Consider the following 22,510-nt stretch of genomic DNA (forward strand, 5'->3'; position numbering starts at 1 on the left):
GTTCTCAGAATTGATTGAAATTGACGTGAGAAATTGGGGATGTGGAGATTGACTGGGAAAGAAGCTACCCTCATTTACAAAAAAAAAAAAAAAAAAAAAGATTCAGCGTTAGCTTCGGAATACCGGCCTTCAAATCGCATTATCTGAACTTTTTTTTTTTCTCCGGCGACTAAAGCAATAGCTCATTCATGTTTCTTACTGACAGTGTCACTCTTGTCTCACCCTCCGGTTTGACTGCGCATAGAAATACTGTTAGCATGTATGTTTTTCATATTAAAAATTCGTGACCGCGTTCAAAATAAAGCAATGTGTGTTTCTTAAGATTCGTTGGGTATTGTAAGGAAAAATATATTGCTGAATTTAGCGGCCAAATCTTCCCTGTGCAAAGGTCAGTGCCAACAGGTAGCTCCTGTGCTGTGATTGATAGCGAACAGTGATTGGCTTTATATTGTGTTCTAACCTCATTTCACTAAAAAACTAAAAAAAAAAACAACTAGTTTAACATTTATAACATTCTTGCTGTTCTCCTTCCCACTACATATTCTTTGACGCGATGTCTATTTAAATTTGGTAAGCTCCGCTTCTGCGTTCAAATAATTTTGCATATTGCAGCACTGTCATTGTCTCGCCAGAAATCTGTCGGCGCTAATACGCGCGGATATGCATTCGGTACAAAAAATGGAGGCCCAGTGAAATAGTTGTGCTCTGTAATTTCGCATTATCCTCGTATTCAATCTCAAACAGTACAACTGTGGGTCACGTTCGAAACATGTTGTTCACACACTGTCATTCAGAAAATGAAAACACACTGCGCCGCGTTATCGTGGTCGTCACTCGAGAGGGAGAGAGAGAGAAAGAGTGTGTGTGTGTGTGTGTGTGTGTGTGTGTGTATGTGTGTGTGTTTCCTCAAGGTCTCTGAACTTCCCAATGCCCACGCGCAGTACAACTGCCACGCGCAGCAGCAAATATTCGCGGCTATCTTATATCACGAGATCAGAGGTGGGATGACGCAACGCAACGTCTTCGCCGAGCCCTTCACACGAAGCCATACAATAAGAAAAAAAAAAAAAAAAAAGCTCGGACCGTATCACCGAAAGAACGCCATATGAGGATTCCGCGCGGTACATGTTTCAAGCGCCCTATCGCCATGGACATCGCGGACGTCACGCGCGCACCGTGCCCCCTAGCGGGGAAAAAAAAAAGCGGCGCTAATCGTGGCAGCTGAAAGAACGTTGGCCCAAGAAGAGACAGCTACCGTCGCCGCTAGTCGCCACTGTGGCGACGACGGCGACGCCATTTTTCACGGGGAAGCAAGATCGAACGCGGACGAAAGCGAAAGCGTTCCTGCCGCAAGAGATCGCCGCTATAGATGACGCGGACCACACGGTTCCCATTGCACGGCGCGCGGCTCGCGCGCGCCAGTGCACCGGTATAACGCGGATTTCTGGTCGCCGTCCAGAACGGGCTCTCGCGTATCGCGTCCGATGATCGGCCAGAGCGGATGAACCGTGCGCTCCCGCCATTTTTCTTTATATAACGAAATGCTTTTTTTTTCCGATAGCGGCTGGAATTCCGGGCTGTGCCGAAGCACAACGTCACAACAACAAACCTTATTCCGGTCCTCCTCAGTTTGCGGATGGCGTATAAGCGCACTACGCGGAGCTATCAGATGGGAAGTGTTCTTGCACCGTTGGCGGTGTCTGCCAGCCAATGGCCGTATATAAATGTATACTCGTGGACGGAATGATATTTTCGCTCATATCCTACTTGAGACGATAGAGTTGGATTAAGCATTCACTTAGAGCTTTTCTTAAGATCATGGCAATTAAAAAGAAGCAAAGCTCCTATCGTTTAAGGAAGGTGGAATTTCTTTGTCTAGTTTTTAAAACGCGTTTATACCGCGTTGCTGAGTGAGGAGACAAAACAGCAGTATCAGCGCGTTAACGCAACCAAGGGACGACCCGCCTTCATTTGATTTGGCCTGTCTATACATCACAGATTGACTGTTGGGTACGTTTTATGAGCCTGAGGGCGTATCGACGATTTCTGCTTCACTCTTGGCCTGCTTTATTGGGCGTACGGGCACGCCCTCTTGTTTTCCGGTACATTGTGGCCTTAATTTATTTAATTTATGCTATCACGGAGTGTGCAACGAACGGTCATATCAGGGAACTATCATGTCAACGGCCTGTCGGCGCGTGCTTTCGATGGTAGAGGAAGTAATCATGCGACCGCTCGTAGTGGTGGAACAGTCTGAAAGCAATACGAACGGGGCGTTGACGTGCCTGCCTGCGTCGATTAAAGCGGTCCAAAGAGCCCGGACTCTGCGCCGGCTGCGTGGAGTTACGGGCGCTGCGTAAAGATTAGGGCCTCATCTGTTGCAGCGAGGACAGAATCCGATTAGGTCGTGCGCATACTGCTGCTCAGCAGAGCAGCTCGAAAACTGGTCTCGTCTTACGTACTTCGTGCAGTTGTCGTGGTTGGCGACTCGACCGTCATCGGTCGGGAGAAGAGAAATCGTGACGCCCGCGATCAAGGTTTCCTTGGTGCGCGCAATGGACATTAAAGGGAATAGATTGATGAAACCTCGAGTGCAATTGAAATTCAATGCATGAAGCGTGGGCAGCTGAGAACGGTGAGGCAAACACAGTTCAGGAGGCAAGCCTCTGAAGGTGATGCGAAAGGGAATTTATGTTCTGGACTGCGCGAAAAACTACACGGGTTTAAGCGGGCGTTTCTATTTATGACTTCCGGTGAGAAAAAAGACCCGCGTGGAGGCGTACGGAATTGACTGCGCAATTAGGAACGCTTTGGCGTGACATCTCTCTCTATGTCTTGACTCCGGTTGAACACGTGATTTATTGAAACAAAAATAAGAACACGCCGATGACTGTGCTCATATGTCTGGATCTTGTTTCTGATCGCAATATTCCGACAATGGTATGCCGCGCGGCGTGTATTAGGGAGAAAACGGCGGTAGTCGATAGTCCAATTGAAATTAAGAGGTATTATTGAAGTAGAGCAGGTCATGTCGGAGTAGAGCGGATCATTACTACTTAATTTGTAAGGCAGGCAAACGTTCGTATGCTATAGGTTACAGAATGCGATTCAATGGAAAGTCGAGGACTGCAGAGAAACCGGTGGGATGATGAAATAAGCAATTTGCAGGCGTCGGATGACGTCAGCTGGCGCACGACAGGGTCAGTTGGATATGGATGGGAGATACCTTCTTTCCTTAAACAGTGGACATAAATAGGCTGATAATGCTAATGATCTCACCTTGACGGGCTTGTCGTACTCCAGGAGGCCGTTGTTGCGGATGATGTCTGCGCTGACGCTGTTGTTTTCCCCGCCCGTGATCTCCTTGATGTAGACGTTGCTTTTGCTGGCGCGCTTTATCATGATGTTGCCTGCCTCGTCCATCTTGATTTTCACTCCCTGCGTGGAACAAACGGCATGTGTGTCTTTGTATACAGCTGAGTAAATGGTCAACAACGTGTCCAGAAAGCTTACAATCAACGTAAAGCAACATCATTAAGCTGGGCTGTATAACTCTCCGCTTACTCTCAGCTTCGTCTTCAATAAAACGTTTTCGACAATAATCCCCTTATCTTTCATAATTACCAGCTCTCCCATGCTGTTCAAACTTATATTTCGGCTGTCTCCCATGGCAGTTGCACATGGCGCGAACAGGAATTCGTTTTTGTGACGCGAGAGAGGCTGTAATGAATGGTTAGCATTAAGCTTTACTTTATTTAATTTGGCAAGTCGCGATACAGAAGACTATTGCGCATCATTAGACGAGGTAAACGTCACGCATCTTGGACAACTTCCACAAACGCTTGCAATGAATCATGCGTGCGACTTCCGCTACGCTCGTTCTCTCTCGCTTATCACGTCATAAATCTTGGCAAATATACAATGTCTGTCCGTGACCGGTTCTGAGGTATAAAATGTCTCGGGCACACCTTAGAAACGAACGTTCGAGTGGCCATCCTCTGAAGCGCGGTAGTAATAATTTAGGTACGCGTAAACAGGTAACTAACTCACTTTATAGTGGGTTCAAATGGTCGAACGAAATACAGAGCAAACATAGTCATTTTCTCAAGATGTGTTGTCTTTGTTCATTTTGTAGTGGGTTTTCCAAAGAACAGCATAACGTGTACACGTCAAACAGCGCAAGTTACAACCTCAGGCACTAAGTAGAAGTTAGTTTTTTCCACGTCTCGTGGTCGGCGTTGCCTCGGTCGCGTGCGCAGCGAACTCCGCTGCTCAAATAAGTCGACGTCTCTTAAGCGGCCTGTCGATCTCTTCAGACTACCCTTCCCCACCAAAGATGTTTTAATAACCGCCTGCGGGGGCACGCATAAGCGCAAACACGATTCCGCGTGCACGCAATTCTGCAGGTCGCCGCACGCAACGTAGTAACCCTCTCTCTCTCTTTCACGCACTCTCAGCAAGGTGACAGCTTGGCGCGTTCGTTCGTCAAGAAATCGTGGTCAAGTGCCCGTGAGACCGCGCCGCCCGTTTTGCACTGCCCACCCGCCAACGCAAAGGCAACCACAGAGATGCGAGACGATGCATGACTTTAGATGGCGTGAGAGCCGCGGGAAAGTGGTGAGGCTGAGGGGTCATCACGCGATCGCATATACGAAAGTGCCCGCTACAGAGTCACAACTGCGCCGGGCCACCCGCAGGCCCCCGTGGCCCATTGTTCTGCGCCACTGTCACCTTTGCGCTTCGCCCTTCTTTTCTGGTGGAGTCTCTCTCGTGCCGTGCGCGCCACGTCGAGCTGATTGCCGCGTGGTGGGTAGTCACACACACACACACACACGCACACGCACACGCACACGCACACACACACACACACACACACCACACACACACACACACACACACACACACACACACACACACATATATATATATATATATATATATATATATATATATATATATATATGGCCCAGCCTCGGCCTTATAGTACGAGTAGTGCGATGCGACGGCACGGTCGAGAAGGTCCTCGTGCTTGCCCTCGTTCCCCCCCCCCCCCCCCTTTTTTTTTTTTCTTTTCTTTTCCAGTGCATGGATATGTGCGTACTGGCGCGAGCGTATAAATGAGGACCGGGTCGTGACCGATTCTGCCCGTGTTCCCGCGGTTTTCTGCCTGGCTTATCCTAGGCGACGGTCCCGCGCCCGCTTTCGCAAAAGCAAAGAGATAAAGAAAGAAGAACAAAAATAAAAGCCACGTCGTAGTGACGGGCACCGTCAACCGCCCCACTCGAACTACGGGGCGACGATTATAAACACTGCGAGACGATCATTTCTGCTAAAAGGTCGATAGCGGCCCGTGCAACAATTGCTTTCTTGAATAATTTATCTATGAAAATTCAGGGCGAAAGTTGAGGAGTGTTCGTTGTTTCGTAATAGCGTGCGAAAATCTGAGAAGTAAGATCAAACACCCCTGCCCCCCCCCCCCCCCCCCTCCCCCAGCATTCAAGCGGAGATGCTATTATATACATTTCCGAGTTCCATCAAAGACATGTTTGCACGAGATGTGTCGATCCGATTGCTTAAGATTAGGCAACGAGTGAAGGCAGCAGTATTATAAAAAGCGACAACGAAAAATTCGAGAAAAGCTGGACAGAGGAACACGAACGAGGACATTGTCCGGTGCAAATTGAAATCTGCACCGGACAATGCCTGACGTCCCTATCATCGAAAGTAGTACTCTGCAAGCAATACTGGACGGAGGACAATGCGTTATCACGCGGGCACGCTTTGCTTGAGCGCCGAGAGCACCTACAATTTTGTATCGGTGTTGTCGCGTGATCATAGAGTGCAGAGGTTGTCCGTTATGCGGGTCCTGAACGGAGACGACTGCAATCTCTAGCAGCGGTCAGAGCAGTTGTTGAAGACGGGCGGTCACATAGCCTAATTTCCCTGCGGTTCTCTCACGTAGATGAACATCGTAAACTTTTTTTTCTTCTTTTTCTGCTCCCGAGTTCTTTTCCCTCACCGAGAACGCACGTGCTTTACGCTTGCACAGGTCGACCGACGCAGGGGCTGACGCAGGGGCTGACGGCTCCAAGCCTATGTGGACGCGGTGAGCGAGACGTGATGGCTTTCGCATTCGACACTTCCCTCGATGACAACGGGCCAGTGAACCGCGAAAACGCAAATCGTAGCGCACCTAGCGTATAAGAAAGGGGGGGAGGTCTGGCCCCGTGAAAGGTCCTCATTCCTGCTTTACATTCACAAAAGAACGGACCGACGAAGAAAGAATAAAGTTCGCACAAAACAACGCACCCGCTACGATGGCCAGCGAAGAAGGCGGCGACGACAAAGAGCCTTAGCGACTATACTCGCGACTATGGGCATGGAGAGGAGGCGTTGAAGCATGCGGAGAGTTGACAGAAACGCAAATTGAAACCAACGGAAAGAGCCGAGACAAAGGGCTCCGCGCGAGCTGAAAGAATAGGAAGGGGTCAGCTCCCAGAGGTAGCAAGACGAGGCCCATTTCCGGTTCCGGTGGCGACTTCCAGTCTTCTTGGGCGCGTGTGAAGCAGCCGGATGTCAGGCATCCCGGGCACGCGGTCTTCGCCGTTGTGTCCACTTGAACTTCTGGGGCAGCTAGCTGCTCAGGGCGCATCGCTCTTCCTTCGCTGAGTGGCCGCGTCGCCGGAAGTTGTCGCCGCCGTGCGACCTGTACGGTCGCGACCCGCTTCGCACGCCTTCAAAAAGGAGCCAGTGTGTGTGTATAGACGACCGCGAGCATGCGTGCACGGAAGAAAGTGGGCTCTCCCAGCTCCTATACGTTCTTGTTTTCTTTGAACCAGTAGCACGTTCTTTATTTCTATGCAGTGTGAATGGGAAACGATGACTATAGTGGCTGGGAGAAGGAAGATAAATCTTAAAAGAGCGCGCCTCATGGGAATAGTTGGCGCTTCGGGGTTAGCACAAACACAGACGCAAACAAACTGACACGCACAAAGTAGGACACAAACAAGGCGAGGGCGTTGAAATCGCTTGTTCTGCTTGCCGCATATCTGTCCTGTTTCGCTGCCTGTATGTTTGCGCCTGTCTCTACGCTTTAACCATGAAGAGAGAGAGAGTCAAGTGGGTGGCATTCGCGAGGCAGAGGCACGTGATCACTGCAATGCCTAATCACGCGCGCAACTGAGTGAAATTGTACAGAAGCATGGCTGCTAGGTCGACGAGCTGGAAGAATCGCACTGAAATCACTGTACAAATAACGGGACCTATGCACAGTGAATCGGGAGAACTATGACAACAAGAAATGTGATGTGACGCGTTTTCTCGGTTCGGTGCTCCAGGTGTTCTTGGCGATTAGTTAGTGCGAGAAAGACCTGCATTGAAGCGTCATTATGGGAACTCTTTAGACTGCTCCGTCAACACTTGTGATGGAGGCACATAGTTAGTTGGCTGTGGTTAGGTCCGCTCGCGCTTATAGTTGCATTGGAGTGTGTAGAAAATTTGTATTTAATTAAAGTAGCTTCCTCACGATGACAACCCGCTGCTCACAGTTCTGGTAAAGGTATTGTATTGAAGATATGATGACCAAGCGACCGTATGCAGCAATGTTTCGCAGACGTCCACTGAACTACCACCACGACTCCGGCTGGATAACGACTGCTAAGAGAGAGAGCGAAGAAAAGAAAGAAGGAAAGAAAGAAATATTGCGAGGGGGGTTTAAGTTGGATACGTTACACCAGCAGCCACAGGGAGAGCGTAATCGCAGCTCAAGTGTGTACACTCGGGGTGAGGGTAAGGCGCAGATGTGACGAAACCTGTCGATTGCGAGCTTCACAGAAGCCCGACAAAGACCACCTCCGGTGGCCAAGGACCGAAGCCGAGCAGGCACGATGCTGCTAAAACCAGTGACTTTCTAAAGTACCGGGGGCCAATTATTTGTGGGTGCGCCCGCAGAGTGAAATGGCTGCCGGACTCCTGGCTACAAATATGGCTCTCCGAATCGGAACGTAGGTGCAACTAAATAGGTGCCACCGTCAGCTTTCGGTTGCTCGACGCCGCGGCAAAGGGCTTCCCCGAAAAATGGCGAGACCGAAGAAAAGAAGAGCGCAGGTGATGCCACCATGTTCGGCCACCGCACTTTATTGGGCCACCAGTACGAATGTAATGACCCGCTAGGGGACCTTGCACCTCCGCCTAATTGCTTCTAATTGACCCCCCCCCCCCCCCCCCCCCCCTTGCAACTCACAGTGGGGACTTCTTTTCTCGGCTCGTATCTCGTCATCGCCGCCCAGCGAGGGAGACGCGGTGACCAAAACGCGATAGAAGCTGCGAGAATTCAGCGACCGTACTACGTGTCCACGAATGTGCGTTGGCAGAAACGAAGAGGCGCAACAACGCGACACTGAAAAACGCTTAGTGTTAAAGCAGAGAAGGCAAGACAAAAAATGTGGAAACAACAAGATAAGAGAGGGACAGAGGGCGGAGCGTAGCGCAAAAACAACTCGGCGTGTTTCTAACTTGGCAACTTTCGCGATGTTCCTTGAGGCGCAATTAGCGATAATGCGGGTGTGTCTATGCGTTCGTTTATGCAGGTTAGGAAGGATGTGCCCGGGATGAAAATTATTTGTGGCGCAGTGGCCCTTTTCACCGTGAGTCACTACCAGAAGAGGCGAATGAGCCACAAGAAACGAATACAGAAAGTTGTAGTTGACACAATGAGCGAAAATACAATTACAGTTGTCATTAGTTATATACATTCATGCGCGTATTTTTTGTTAGTTTGTTATTTTAGCACGTGTCTTCCTTCATTCGTGATCAAAGTGGAATTGCGTGTATTGTCACATGTGCAGCTGCATTGTTCTTATATTTCCTTCTTTTTACTATGAACCAAGGATCCCATTGCGGTCGCTGACTTTGGCACCTCTCGTCTGTATTTATCTGTAATCCACTCACTCTCTCTTGAATAATAATGAACTGAAGCTGAAACAGAATGCCTGCTTTACAACGCGAGAACGTTTCTCTTGTGGTTAGTTTGGCATATCACGTCAACGATGACTGCCATGGCAGCGCGAGCACTTTACCACCTGCCTGGTCATTTTATTTCTCGACTCAAGTACAGAAAGACCAACAGCCTGCTACGCCTTTAACGAGAATTCAGGGTTCCAAGACAACATATGATGACTGTTTCAGCATAGAAGCATTTTAAGGCTCGGTCTCCCGCCGTGTTTCTGTGAAAATATAGAGAGTAACTTATGTCGGCGCTAGCACACATTCGAATCGTCGTGCTTGGCACACTGGAATTATTTAATACCCTAAAAATTCCTATGAGAAGCTATTGGCACTGAGGATCTGTCTAGGGAAGTGTACACGACTTTTTATTAACCAACCTCTTTTAGCTAACAGTTCTAATAATAACAGCTTTTATTTAGCTAAACAGAAAAACGTAACCACTTTATCAGTGTCGACGTATATTCGAGGCTTGCTGCCGGCCATAAAATTGTAAGGGACGACTGCAGGACTTCGCCTTAACCATTTCCGTTCGCAGAACTCCAAAGGAAAAGAACAAGATGGCATTTTGGCGAGCGCACTATGCCTGTCTTTGACGACGAGAACTTTGGGAAGTGCGAACTGTATATGATGTTTTCGCACTCCGACATCGTTCAGTTTCGTTCTTTCTTTCCTAATATTACCTTTTTTTTTTGCAGCAGAGCCCCGAAGGACATCAGCGAATTCGTGAAATTTATGTGATCGCTCTTACGTCGACTGGTTCTCAGATTACCGCTGACTGAAGTCGGGATTTTCCCCAATTCATTTCGTCCGTGTTGCGAGTGGTCGAGCTTTCCCAGACACCTCTGCATTGCATTATACCCACGCGTGTAATGCAAAGCTCGTCCAAGAAAAGACGAGGGTCAGTGTCCACATCCCAGCGTGTTGTATGTACGTGCAGCTGGGACGTTTATCGAAATGGTTCGGCGCTGCAAGGTACAACAGAATTGCGCTTGCACAGAGCTTCCAGCTCCGAGTTTTGTCGGGACAACTTACTGTGGCAATTAAGAGTAAGCTATGGAGGCAAAGCGTGCTTGCCTGGCCACCTTTCTGAGAATAACATCTCATACATACATATATACATACCAGGACACTCACATTAACATGCAACACAAAATACACCATCTAATGCTTCATGTGTGTGTTTTTTTTGTCGCTTTGCTTTTCCGGGGTTTGGGAAAAGCTAAACCACAGCAAGTAACACGCAAGCCATCGACTCCTACAAAACGAAACACAAAGCGGTTTCAAACACTGCCGCACTACTTGGCGCAGCAACATATGAGCAAAAGCTCTGCCCCTGCTGGTGTCTGGCTCCGTCTATAGGTATTCTCCGTTCGCATAACACTCGCACACACGCGCAAAGTTTCTCGAATCACTCGCAAGTTGTACGTGAGCCAATTCAATCGCGAAACAAAGTACTCTCTTTCAAGACGCTCCAAGAAAAGCTGGAGGCGACCACTCACGCACACCGCGAGTTGCTCGTCTATTAAACGGCCGTGTCGGGTGCAGCTATGCAGGAAATAAAGCAGCCCGCGAGGGCCAACTCTATGTTGCAAGTGCGTCTTACGAAAGCTCGCGTCCTAGCAGCATCTTCCCACCCCTCTCTTCGCATCCGCTCGCTGTTTCACGCAATTCAAGTACGCACGAAGGGAGCCACTCAAACTTTTCGATAGGCCGACAGACAGCCGCCAGCCCCCGGGCTTCTCACGCCACATTTGATGGAAAGTGCTTGCGGTGCACGAACTATATATATATCCTCTTTCTAACTCCTATTTCCCCCACCCCAGTGCAGGGTAGCAAATCGGAAACTCTCATCTGGTTAATCTCCCTTACCTTTCCTCTCTCTATCTCTTTTCCTCTCTTTAATGGAGAGAGAGGACCTTCCTTGCCATCGCTCGTTCCTGCTGGGAAAGAGGTTCAAGCACGCGGCAAGTAAGCAGGCCGCGATGCCTGTCACAAGAGCCCGACCGGGCCTCATCTGCGGAGTCAATTAGGCGGTTCAACCTTCTCTCTCGGCCACGTTTCGCGTCCCCGGTTTTAAGAGTATTCGCCTCCTTACCAAAACATAGAGCGGCGGTGGGTGAACGAAGAGAAAGGTTCTTCTAATTTTTTTCTCTCATTATTACTTTTTTTTCGTGACTGCTGCTGTGGCATCCGAGATGCTTTTACTTTATAACGAATGTGTATCTCGTACCGGCATCAGACGGTCGATCCGAAAAAGAAAAAAGCCTCCAAGTGCTGAGCTTACGGTGATCCCAAGACTCGTTCATAGCGGCCCGCGGTTATTTTTCTCAAAATGTGGGACGAGAAGCGCTGTCTTACCGGGGAGTGTCGCTGTACGCGACAAGCTGGGGTACAGTGAAATCATACGTAGTAAGTGTGAGGACCTGGTTTTGCCTAAGCGGGAGCTTAATGCTATAAAAAATCCTATATGCTGCAATAGCACGTCACTTCCACTTGTGGAAACGCTGATAACGCAAACCGCCTTCTTTTGGCCACGGATACTTTTTTTTTCTTCACTTTCAAACCAGGGCTCGTTCGAAGTCGTAGGACAATAAAAAATTAAAAAAAAGCGTGTTCCTATAATGTTCAATGATACTGGAAACACATCGTTTAACATATAAGTTCTAAAGCGAAATGTTTAACGATTCGTGCGCCGTATTGTGCAGTAACTTGCATCCTAACCTTTAATTTACTTCTACCCATTACTGCGTTTTCTTTCCCTGTGTTTTTTGCTTTATTTCCTACAACTTCAAGTTATTCCAGTTTGAATTTGCAAGCCGAGCGACTATGCTGTGCCGACATGGTAAAAGCTCTCAGGTTGTACTGCCACGAAAACGAGCCTTGTAATTAACCGGTTGGCACGCTTCTATATAGTACGCGCGATAACTAATTAACTGCTAGAATTATATGTAATCGTTATCAACGCGCAAGTGCGTTCTTACCATCCCGGTTCTGTGCAGGAATCATAAGCTGCGACCTGGAAGTGTGCAGATATATTGTACAGCGCATACGGCACGTTCAGCAATCTTGGAGCAACCTGGAACGCCCCAGAAAGCCGCAACGCTTGTTCTTCATGTCCGTCAAACCCCGTATTTTGTCTCTATTCCAAGCGATTTTATTTCTTTTTTATTATACACCGGCCTTCGCTGGATATATCTTTTCCTCCCTCCTTTCTTTATTTTCTTGTTATTTGTCGACAGGCACGACTCCATAGAAAGAGAGAGAGGGTGTTCCAGTTATTCTTTTCATGGGAAGGCTACAATTAAAGGAAGACAAACTTAAAAGCGAACAAGCGAAAGCAAACAGGTACAAGAAGTACACGCAAGGGGGCGCCAGGGCTTCTTTTCTCGGCCATAGTCGTCTCGCGCATGCCGGCCCGCCCCGGATATCTCGTTTCTTCCGGCAGTGAAAGCTTTCCGCATGCCCGACCCAGCCCGCGCCGTCGTATTAACGAGCTCGCGTAGCGCGCTAACGTATATATGTAAACAAGGGTGGACGCCCTTCTATAGGAAGAGGGAGAGAGAGAAAGAACTACGCTTTGCGCGCCGCATTTCCACATCGCCGACCGCAGCGGAGCAGGCTTAATATAAATGGTAAGAAGGGGGGAGACCACCTGTAGCAGAAGCGGCACATTTATCAGGCACTGTTCATTGGCCACCGTGTACACAGTGGACGCAAGGCGTGCTCGTGCGCGCATGTAATCTCGGGAAATCTTGTCGTGTGGAAGCTCGAGAATGTTTGACTCGTGCTGGTGCTCGCTGTAACACAGCGATGCCCGGCATGGGGAGATTTGCGAGGCAAGGTGGTGTTTTAAAAAAGGCGTTCATTTGGGGCCGGTACGAGATCGCGAATGGCCACTGGAGATTAGCTTTAGAGGTCAGTCACACTTAACGTGGTCGTACGGTAAAAAAGCTTGCATCAGCGTATGCAGAGGCAGACAGAAGCTAATCGAAAAGTACACAAATAAATGAAGTCGTTAAGAGTGACCTGAGAAGAGAGAGACGTCTGGATAAGTCAAACCGGAGTTAGTTGGAGCGTTGACAGCTGTCCTTATAAACGAGCGAAACAAACAAGTGAGATTGTTGAGCTTCGCGCCGCCGCTCGTACAGTCACGAAGGCAAAGCACGACTCGCGAAGGTCATCGACAGCAAATGTGATATGTAAGCTGGATGTTGTAACCTAGTAGTTTGCTTCACGTAGGTTCCTTGATCAATGCATTATGAAGAGCGCGGGCATTGCGAGTGGCGGCTGTGAAAGCGCGTAAAATACTAGACGTGTGAACTTACTTACAAGCCTCGTTATCGGAAAGCTGGGACCTTATGTAGTATACGTGTCCCTGCGAACTGCTTCATCGAACGTGCCGGTCTCTTCTTCGCTTTTCTTATAAATATTACAGTGCGCCAAGTGCTTGAAAGTAAAAGCTATGTTGATATTGTTGTCGTCGTTGTTGTTGTTGTGTTGTTGTTGTTGTTTGCGCTTTATGCGGTTTTGGGGCTATGTTTATGGTAAGACAAATCTGTGTGTCTGAGCCCTGATGGCTAAATGCCTTGGCTTGGTCATGGCCGTCGTCCTAGAAGTGAAATTCCCCATGTATAGTCAGGGTCGATATAATGTAAAGATTCTATTTCGCTAGATCGCATTCCTTTCTTGTTATCGACCGTTCACCGCCGGCCGATCTCGGTGATTACGTGGGCGTACGTCCCGTTCGGACGACTGACGAAGTGCCGCAAAAGAAATCTAGTATTGGATTAGAACATTTGCATTATCCCTGCCCAGGGTCAATTGGAACTTGGCTTGTTAAATGTTAAATACACGCGTGTCAACGGCATGCCGCTGCATTTTTTGCGGCTATACAACGTCAGTGTCGAGCCCCTGCGTTCCTCACACCGCTTGTTATTTTCCTTTTCTGTTGTTCGAGAAAAGACAGGTCAAGCTGGGGTTCCTGGCACCATATCTTTGCGCCAAAGCGTAAAGCCTCGGCAGACCATGCAGCCTGGTACACACTCTAGAGGTAAGCAGTGGACCAGCCTATATATATGTATATACGGGCGCATGCCAGGGCCTTCGGAATTTCGCGCTGTACACGGCGACCTGCGCTCGGGCACATGTAGCGCCGCGCGTGCGTTGGCTCAAATGCCGTAACGGGAACGCACGCAATAATGAGCGGAATAATTATCTCACGCCAGCTGGCTCGAACAACGCCTTCTCCTCGTGGTGGGCTATACGTGCTGCGGAGGGGCTGTTTGCGCTCACCGCGCTTGGTGCCTCTGAAAGTGGGCGCGCTCGTCGAGAAAGAAAACGGCCAGTTTCGCACCAGCGGTATAAGCACAGGGGAAAAAAAAAAACGCAGTGATAGAACGCCAGAAATGGGTGCGTTGCGCTGCTGCGCCGTTTCCAAATCATGCAGGAGTTTCAGCTTTTGCCAGATTCCTTGAACTTTAGCCTAAAAAGTCATTTGACATAAGCAAGAACGGGGACGCGTGCGACTGAAAAAAAAAAAAAGAGGATTTCGATCCGTTTGTGAAGTCGCAAACGCGCAGCTTGAGAAGGGTAATTAAAGCAATTGCCTGAGGTCAAGTTCATGACGTAGGCTTCTTCGTTTATTCCAGGCGAAACGTACGTAAGAACTTGTACATGTTTCCTGCTTGATCGTTCATCTGCGCGAAGGGATGCCGTCGCGCATTCCCAAATATAATTTCTGGAGATACGATGCAAGAGCCAAAGTCCCAGGAAGAAGTATGTGAACTTGCAGCTTAGATAATTCGGCGGACGTCTAAGCCTAAAACACCCCAAGTGTCCTTGATTAAAGCAGGCGTCATTAGGATAACGACGGGGGGGACGGGGGGGGGGGGGGGGGGGGGGCATGCTGGCACACATTAGTTCGCATTAAGGTTCTGATTTCACGGCTTTGAACCGGGCCTGACCTACACGCTTGTGCACGTTTGAGGGCACGTCCCATAAATGTGTCTGCAAGCCACACGTAAATTAACCCCCCGGTTACTTTTACCTCGACCCCTGGCCTCAAAAAGGTCCCACAGAATTAGCACATTCTATCATCAAGTTTCTTTAGACGTTCCAAACTGGTGGAAAAGCCAGCTCATCTACTATAAAAACGAGCGATGGCTGAATTTCTTGATTTCAGCGTTGCATGTTTTGAACTCGATGCAAGTAAATATGGTGAACGATGTTAAGCGCGTGGCTCGGCGTGCGCTCGCTTTTCTTTAAGTACTATCTGTAATGCCTATAGATCGTTCAACGAGAGGGAAAAAGGCCAGTGTAGGAACCGCTGACGAACGTGTGCTGGGCTTCGTGATTTGAAAAGGCAGCTGCGTACAAAACTCATACTCAAGGAGCACAAAAAGCATAACGCAAGAGCTTTTTGATGCTTTTTTTTTAAAGTCACGAATACAACTTGCTCAGCTTTCTGCAGTTAATTATTTAATTAAATTATGGGGTTTTACGTGCCAAAAACACGATCTGATTATGAGGCACGCCGTAGTGGAGAACTCTGGAAATTTGGACCACCTGGGGTTCTTTAACGTGCACCTAAATCTAAGTACACAGGTATTTTCGCATTTCGCACCCATCGAAATGCGGCCGCCGTGGCCGGGATTCGATCCCGCGACCTCGTGCTCAGCAGCCCAACACCATAGCCACTGAGCAACCACGGCGGGTAGCTGTCTGTAGTGTAAGTGTACTGGGCAGATGGGTAAATGAATAGAAAGATAACCACTTGAGATGGGAGATTAAAAAAATAATAAATAAACTGCGCACATTTCATGGTTTCACAAGATTGAGCACTTGAGCCACAAGAGATAAACTGAAGGGTGAAACTTTTCCCAGCCGTTGGCCTGTCATAATATATGCAGAGATGTAAGAGATAATTGAGAGGAGAGACGTATGAGAGCGTCCGCGACGATTACACTTTTACGGCTTGCCGGTTCAAAGTACGCTTACGACCAAGCTCACGAAAAGGGTTGTGAGCGCCTCATTTCTGGACCAAGCCCGCTGCCTCAAAACTGACGTGCGGCTCTCGCCGTTTTGATGACGCTTATATAGTATATGGCCTTCAGTGCATGGTATATCGCGTGTCCAAAATAAGCAAGGCAGGTCATCTACATTCTTTCGCTGGTGGATTCCATCTCGTAATATTTTTACGACTCGTATCGCAAATCTTCTTCGTGTGTCTGCTTTGCATGAATAATCATTTCTGCCTTATCTTGTGAACTTATCTATGACCCCTTATTACAGGTCACTTTGGCGCCTGTGCACAAGTCGTCAGGCAGGGAATATGGACAAAAGGTCATCGCCCCGAGCAGTGGCCAGCATTGCGTAATGGCTCTTCCAAAAGATTAGTAGTGCGGCCCGCTGAAACAAGCACTGCTGGAACTTCAGCGCTGCTTGAAAATGGCCGTCTCATGAGACCCTCCAGTCCATAATCGCTGATCCTAACAGCGTCCCTAACCCGAAACTCCAGCAACAACAAACCTTGTTAAAAACCACTTAACCCGAATACATACCTAACCAAGCACCCCCAAAAGACCGCCTAAGCTAGGTTTTCCTGATTACCAGCGCAGACTCAAAAGTCTAAAACTTTTTAAGATGAGGGGAAGGGACCGACTCGTAAATAACGTATGCTTTCTTCCGCTATACAGTTCTGGGAAACGGCGAGCGCACTTGCGCAGTTTTGGAACGGTTACAAACCTCAGTCCCAAACCTCGTTACAAATACCAGTCCCTCAAAAGGTACTGCAATCCTTGCTTTCACGCTATCATACTAAAGCATACCGCCAGTGTTGCTTTGTCCACAGCGTACTAACAGAATGCCCGTGTCGCTCACGAGTCAGTCATTGGAATTTCACCATCAGCAGCGTATTTGATGTCCACTGCAGGACGAAGGCCTCTCAAGGCAATTTCCAGTAATACCCCTGTTCTGACTTTACCGACAGTTAAAGGTCTCCTTGCCTTTTAAAAAGCACAGGCCTTCACTTATGACTAAGGCCTTCGCGGCTCGTTATCCTCCTTTAGGACCTATTGGCGCACCACCCACCAGGCGCTCCTAAAAGGTCAAACCGATTCCGGCGAGTTCGTTATGGGCGCATATTCATTGCGTTTGCAGGAGTAATCCGAATAGGAACGCCCAAGTCCAAGGTAGAAGTGAGCAGTGCAGAGTAGAGGACGTCTGTACTTTCCGCGGACGCGTAACTCCTTTTATTGGTGCGCGCCCTGGTTGCCGGAAGACCACGTAACCGGGACGCCCTCCTAACCCGGTGAAGGAGGAATGTCCAAGGGTGCACGGGTTGTTAAAAGTGCGAAGCCCCTTGTAGCTCGCCGAGGTCAGGCCGAGGTAATAGGATCTCCGAGTTACCGGGCCTGTGAGCCATTGCGAGACGTGTCGGCGCGTGTCCCTTAAGAGGATTTGGGACCCACTTTACGATCGGACCCCACGGAGCCCGCAGATCATAAAAAGGTGGCTCGTTAAATTGCGACTTACGCGTCACGCGCAGGCAATAAAATGGCGGCGCGCGCAAGTTGCGCCGCTTGGCGCAGGCAATTGAACGCAACGCCAAGTCAAAATTCAAGTCCCCGCTTACGTCTCGGCTCCAAGACCTCGTGAATCAAAATGGAGCGAAAGTTATATCTTGAAATCTGTGGTAACTAGAATAGGCGATTGAGAAAGGACGCTTGTATCTGCGCTCGCCGTCGGCTTTCTGGAGACATGCTGCAGGTCATTTTCGTACTCGTTTTGACTGCTATTGCAACGTGGTACCCACGGAAGTCGTTGCACCCCGTGTAATCCTTTCTTAATTCCGGAGGGGAACAGGGCTGGCCGTTGCGAAATTGTCAGCAATGCGAGCTGGATAGGGCATGGACACATAGCTATGTCATTTTTTTTTTCATAATGGTGCAACTTCCTAAGAATGGCGAAGATGTTCTTGAGTCGCTTGACCCCCGGAAGAGTGAGTTCAAAAGCAGTAGACCTATACCGGACGAAAAATGTAGAGTGGCCAATATGCGGGGATTCTCGCCGATTTATCGCAAGATACCTTGAACGAGGTCGCTGACGTTTCAAAAGAAAGGGCATTGTAGAAAGCTTTATGGTGCGAAGGGGTTTATCGTCAAAGGGATGAATAAAGAAGGAAGCTCTGCTATTGCGTAGCCCTAGCTGTCTCCGAGCTCGAGTGTCGGCTCCGCTCCAAGAGGTGGCGTAGATATCGACGTTCGATTAACACGCTCGATTTCTTCGGCGCAATATGATATTTCTTTCTGACTTAATATTATACCTTAAAGGACAAAATTTGAAGCATAGAACTCAAAGTTCCATGACCCTGATGGAAGTCATAAAATACTGCAGGAATCCTGTCATAAAACCCAAGGTTTTTACCTTAGTGATGATATAATAGTGAGTATCTGAGTGATGATGCTCGGCTGACAGGGCACTGGTTTTTCAGCCTTTATCATCGTTGTCTTGCAGCTCTCGGAAACACGTGCTCGAGCACCTGAACCGTTTTCTTCCCTCACTGTTTTTATATTTCAGTCTTTACATCCGTGCGGAGGTCGACTGCACTTTTATCAAGCACAGACCAAACAGCAGCGTCGTCGGAGGTAAATCTTGGCAAATTCTCACCGACGACTCCGACTCGAGGCATCTAGTTCACGTACATCGCCCACAGTGCACGCTGGTCACGAGAGAGGCAGTGGTTCCAACCCACGCGCCTTTTACAGACACAAGCCTTTACAGCGGATCATTTACGCGTGGTGCACGCCAAGCACGACTCCACAACTTTCGCGAACATTACAAAAAAAAAAAAGAGTATCAATAACGCTGGAAAATAAAACTGCTGTTCGCTTTCGCCTAACCGCGTTCCCAAGTGTAGGAAGTAGGCGAGAGGGTCGCTGTCACGTAACCTCTTCACTTCAACTCCCCCATATTTCTGCAGATTTACTTTCTTTGACGATAAAGCTCTCGAGCGAATCATTCCGAGCCACCCGGCTACAGCCATAGCGCGTGATGGGTCCTCTTCCGAGTATATCGCCTACGACTGTCCCGGTCATTTCGGTTTGCAAAGGCACGGGTTCCCTGACCGCCCGAAAAATTTCGGCGGGCGGATAAGGGCCGCCCTTTCCGGATGGCACTGCGCATTGGCACTTTCACTGCGCCGTCGTACTGTTCACCGCAAAGCCGTCGTCAGAAGCGACGACCACAAGGCTGGAAAGCATCTACGTGCCCGCTTGCTGAGCGTTTCTTTCGGCGAAAGCTGCACTTTTTTTCATTTGTTTTTGTAACTTCCACCGGCGTCAGTGGCGCATTTATTTACCTACCCATTAAAGCGAGAAAAACACGCTATCAGCGACGTCGTTCCTGTGGCCGGCAGTCGCCATACTCACGAGCGTTTATATAGGCGCAAGCGGAAAAACAAACGAGTCGTTATCTCCAGTTTTACGCAGGAAAAGTAAGAGCTCTTCACTTTCTCGATCGGGAGGAGCATTCGAGAGGAGAAAAAGACCCGTCTCTCGGAGTTGCTTGCCGCGATCACCGCTCGAGGGCCCACGTTGAGCGCCAACGAAGCAATGCTGTCTCGCCGAGTTGGAGACGCGCACCGTCTGAGAAAAGGGTTCACGCGATAAGCCCCGGCAGACGATGCGACGCACGCGCCACGCCGGCGATTGACATTCGATAATCCTCGTTTCCCGCCAGGGGGACTCCCCGTATACTGCAGGCCTTGCGTGAGTCTCTGTGTCGATCTAAGTCGTTGTGTGCACGGCCCGAAAAACTTCTTGGGTGGAGCGCAGACGATGGGCGGGGAAGAAGGGATTGAGATTTTCTCATTTTTTTTTCCTATATATAAGTTTGTCACACTCGAGGCTGTCCGCGACGGTATTCGTTGCGTGTTCAGTAACTCTTTCTCTCTTTGGTTTGACACGGAGGTTGGAAAATATGGCCGGATCGTCTTCTTTGTATAATGCACCCCATAGCTTTTTGAACAGAGATGTTAAGTATACACACGATATCGGGTCGCGTGTCAGTAGCACGTAAGCGATCCAGGTTCGGCCATCAGAATGTCGAATTATGCATTAAGTGATGTTGTCGGAGGGAATGGGCTGATTCTATATAACGACGTTTGACCGTGAGGAGGATAAACATATCAGCGCTGCAATTTGACAAAATTATTGACCTTTGCTTAGCCAACGAATTCCTGAATCGAGCTCATTTTCAAGCTTGGCGTACTGTGGAAACTGTGAGTGCTATATTTAGATCGCTAGGGCGCCAAGAGACGGAATGGCGTACATTCCTTCCCTGACTTCATCACGCTGCGTGAGATTTAACAAATTGTGGTGTCACAATACGCCCGATACAGGAGCTATCAGAAAAGCCATGTGCTTAATCGTTCGTTCTCAGGCCACTAAATGGGCGCTCAAATATCTTCTGCAGAAGATGAACTTGTGCTATAACTTATAAACGACGTCCAAGTTAATTTCACCTGCCACAGTGCACACAGTTAGGGATAGCATTGGAACATGCCTTACGAATAATAATTAAGCAGCAAGAGATTAGAGGGGGGCCTGTTTCTTACACGCAAGGACGCGTTAATGAACGGCTGAAAGGGGCGAAACTGGTAGGAACGCGAAGCGAACATTTGGTGCGCAGGGCAAGTTCGCATTGCACGGAAAACATTCTTTTCGTGTCTTCAACAGAAACCTGTGTCGTCATCAGTACATGCGCAAAAAAAGAGAAAAAAAAATATTGCGCTACAGCATGCGCACCAATAATCGCAAAAAAACGAAGATATAGCTTAGGTTGAGCTATCTCAAGAGGAAACATCGTCTCAGGCGGGACGGGGGCAGAAACGTATCGAGAGACACATCTGGAAATGGAAATAAAGTAAAGCGAGAGAGAGAGAGAGAGAGAGAGAAAGTCGGAACTACCCAGCCGAAGAAATAAACCTTAAGAAACCATGACCAAAAGGTATACCAGCTGCTTGCGGAAACGTGCAGAGTATTTGAGCGAACAGCGAACAAGCAGTGAAAGCAAGCAAGCAAACAATGAAGAAACAGTGATTACGCGGCATAAAACGACTAACAGACTAGCGGTAACCACAGGTAACTGCCTTCCGGGTAGAACTATACGCTCGCGCGTAGAGAATCCAGCGCACAGTTCTCTGCTGCGTGAAGAGGAAGTAACAACGAGAACGTGATCTAAGAGGCTCTGCGGGGGAGCTCGTGTCGAGAGATCGTCGTCTTCGAATCAGTGCATGGGTCTGTCATCAGACGCCGCATAGCAAAACTGTCGCACTCACGATTTCGGCGACGCGACACAAATGTCTCATGCGTTCTTCCGCATGGCTTCCGGCGCTGCTCCAAATAGTTACCACGCTTAGAAAGGGTACAGCTTCTGGAGCAGCCGTGGAGGGGGACATATCGTCCATGGGTCTCTGCACAATCCCACGTGCCTTCGAACTTCGAGATTCGCGATCTAGCTATAGGGTTACCACGACACGCGGTTTCAAGCAAGAGAGAGAGAGAGAGAGAGAAGAAAGGAGAGGAAAGGCAGGGAGGTCAACCAGACGAGCGTCCGGTTTGCTACCCTACAATGTGGGTGAGAGAAATGGTGAACAGAAAGAGAAAAAGTGGGAGAGAGTGATCACTGAGAGCGCGTGCGATGATGCACAGGGACACTATAAGCGGTTTCTTAAACCGGTGCACTTCAAGTATTGTACTAGTGCACGAATCGCTTTTTGTGTCAGTGTCGGGTGTAGCCACGGTCCGAGTATCTTTGACTCAGAGAAACGGTCTCGATCTCGAGTCTCGTCGGTTTAAAGTTGTCCTGACACGCGGTTTCAAAAATAGTGGTCTACGAAGGCCCTAGAATTCATTCATCGAAGCTAGCGGCTGGTGTCGTTGGTGCGGGCTGCACTATTAAATCTGCCTCAAGACGAAAATAACGAATATAAAAGAGACAGCTAGAAGACACGACGTTCATAGAATAACCAACACTGCATAAGTTTCAGAAGGTGTTAAAGGTCGGCGAAGCATGACGGTAACTAATATGCGCTGTTTATATATATACTGTGTCCATCGACATACCACAATGAAACGGTGCTTGCCGCCACTAAACGGAGCCCTGCAGGCATTCCAATCGTGAAAGCAATGATATTCTTCAAGAATGAGTTACTTCGTGTCCAGTTCTATAGCTGCACCTAGCAAGTGTCCGCAAAACATTTGCAAAGCGAAGCCTTCCAAGGACGTTTCTCAGCATCAACATGCACGGCGTATAGCGTAAACGCTTATGCACGGTTTCCGCGCGGGATGGCACTAAATTTTCTTGCGTAGGACCGGAAGCGACACTTGGCTGTAGCGCGAAAAGGACAACACGAACGCCGCTGTCGAGCAGTTCCTGCAGCCTTGCGGGCGCGCGCCTTAGGAGAGAGGACCAGCATGACTCCTGGCACTGTGGGCGAATTCCC

The 22,510-nt window shown here is 48.8% G+C and overlaps 1 protein-coding gene across 4 annotated transcripts in view; it reads right to left on the minus strand.

Annotated features, from left to right (window-relative positions):
- LOC119450633 (uncharacterized) overlaps nt 1–22,510 on the minus strand; it is a 317,066-nt gene that overhangs the window by 19,643 nt on the left and 274,913 nt on the right. For all 4 annotated transcript variants that reach the window (XM_037714138.2, XM_049666095.1, XM_037714139.2 and 1 more), the window contains exon 5: nt 3,280–3,438. In XM_037714138.2, the coding sequence (XP_037570066.1) occupies nt 3,280–3,438 (159 nt within the window). The remainder of the gene's footprint in view (nt 1–3,279; nt 3,439–22,510) is intronic.

Source organism: Dermacentor silvarum, chromosome 4 (genome assembly GCF_013339745.2).
Source record: "Dermacentor silvarum isolate Dsil-2018 chromosome 4, BIME_Dsil_1.4, whole genome shotgun sequence".
Lineage (NCBI taxonomy): Eukaryota > Metazoa > Arthropoda > Arachnida > Ixodida > Ixodidae > Dermacentor > Dermacentor silvarum.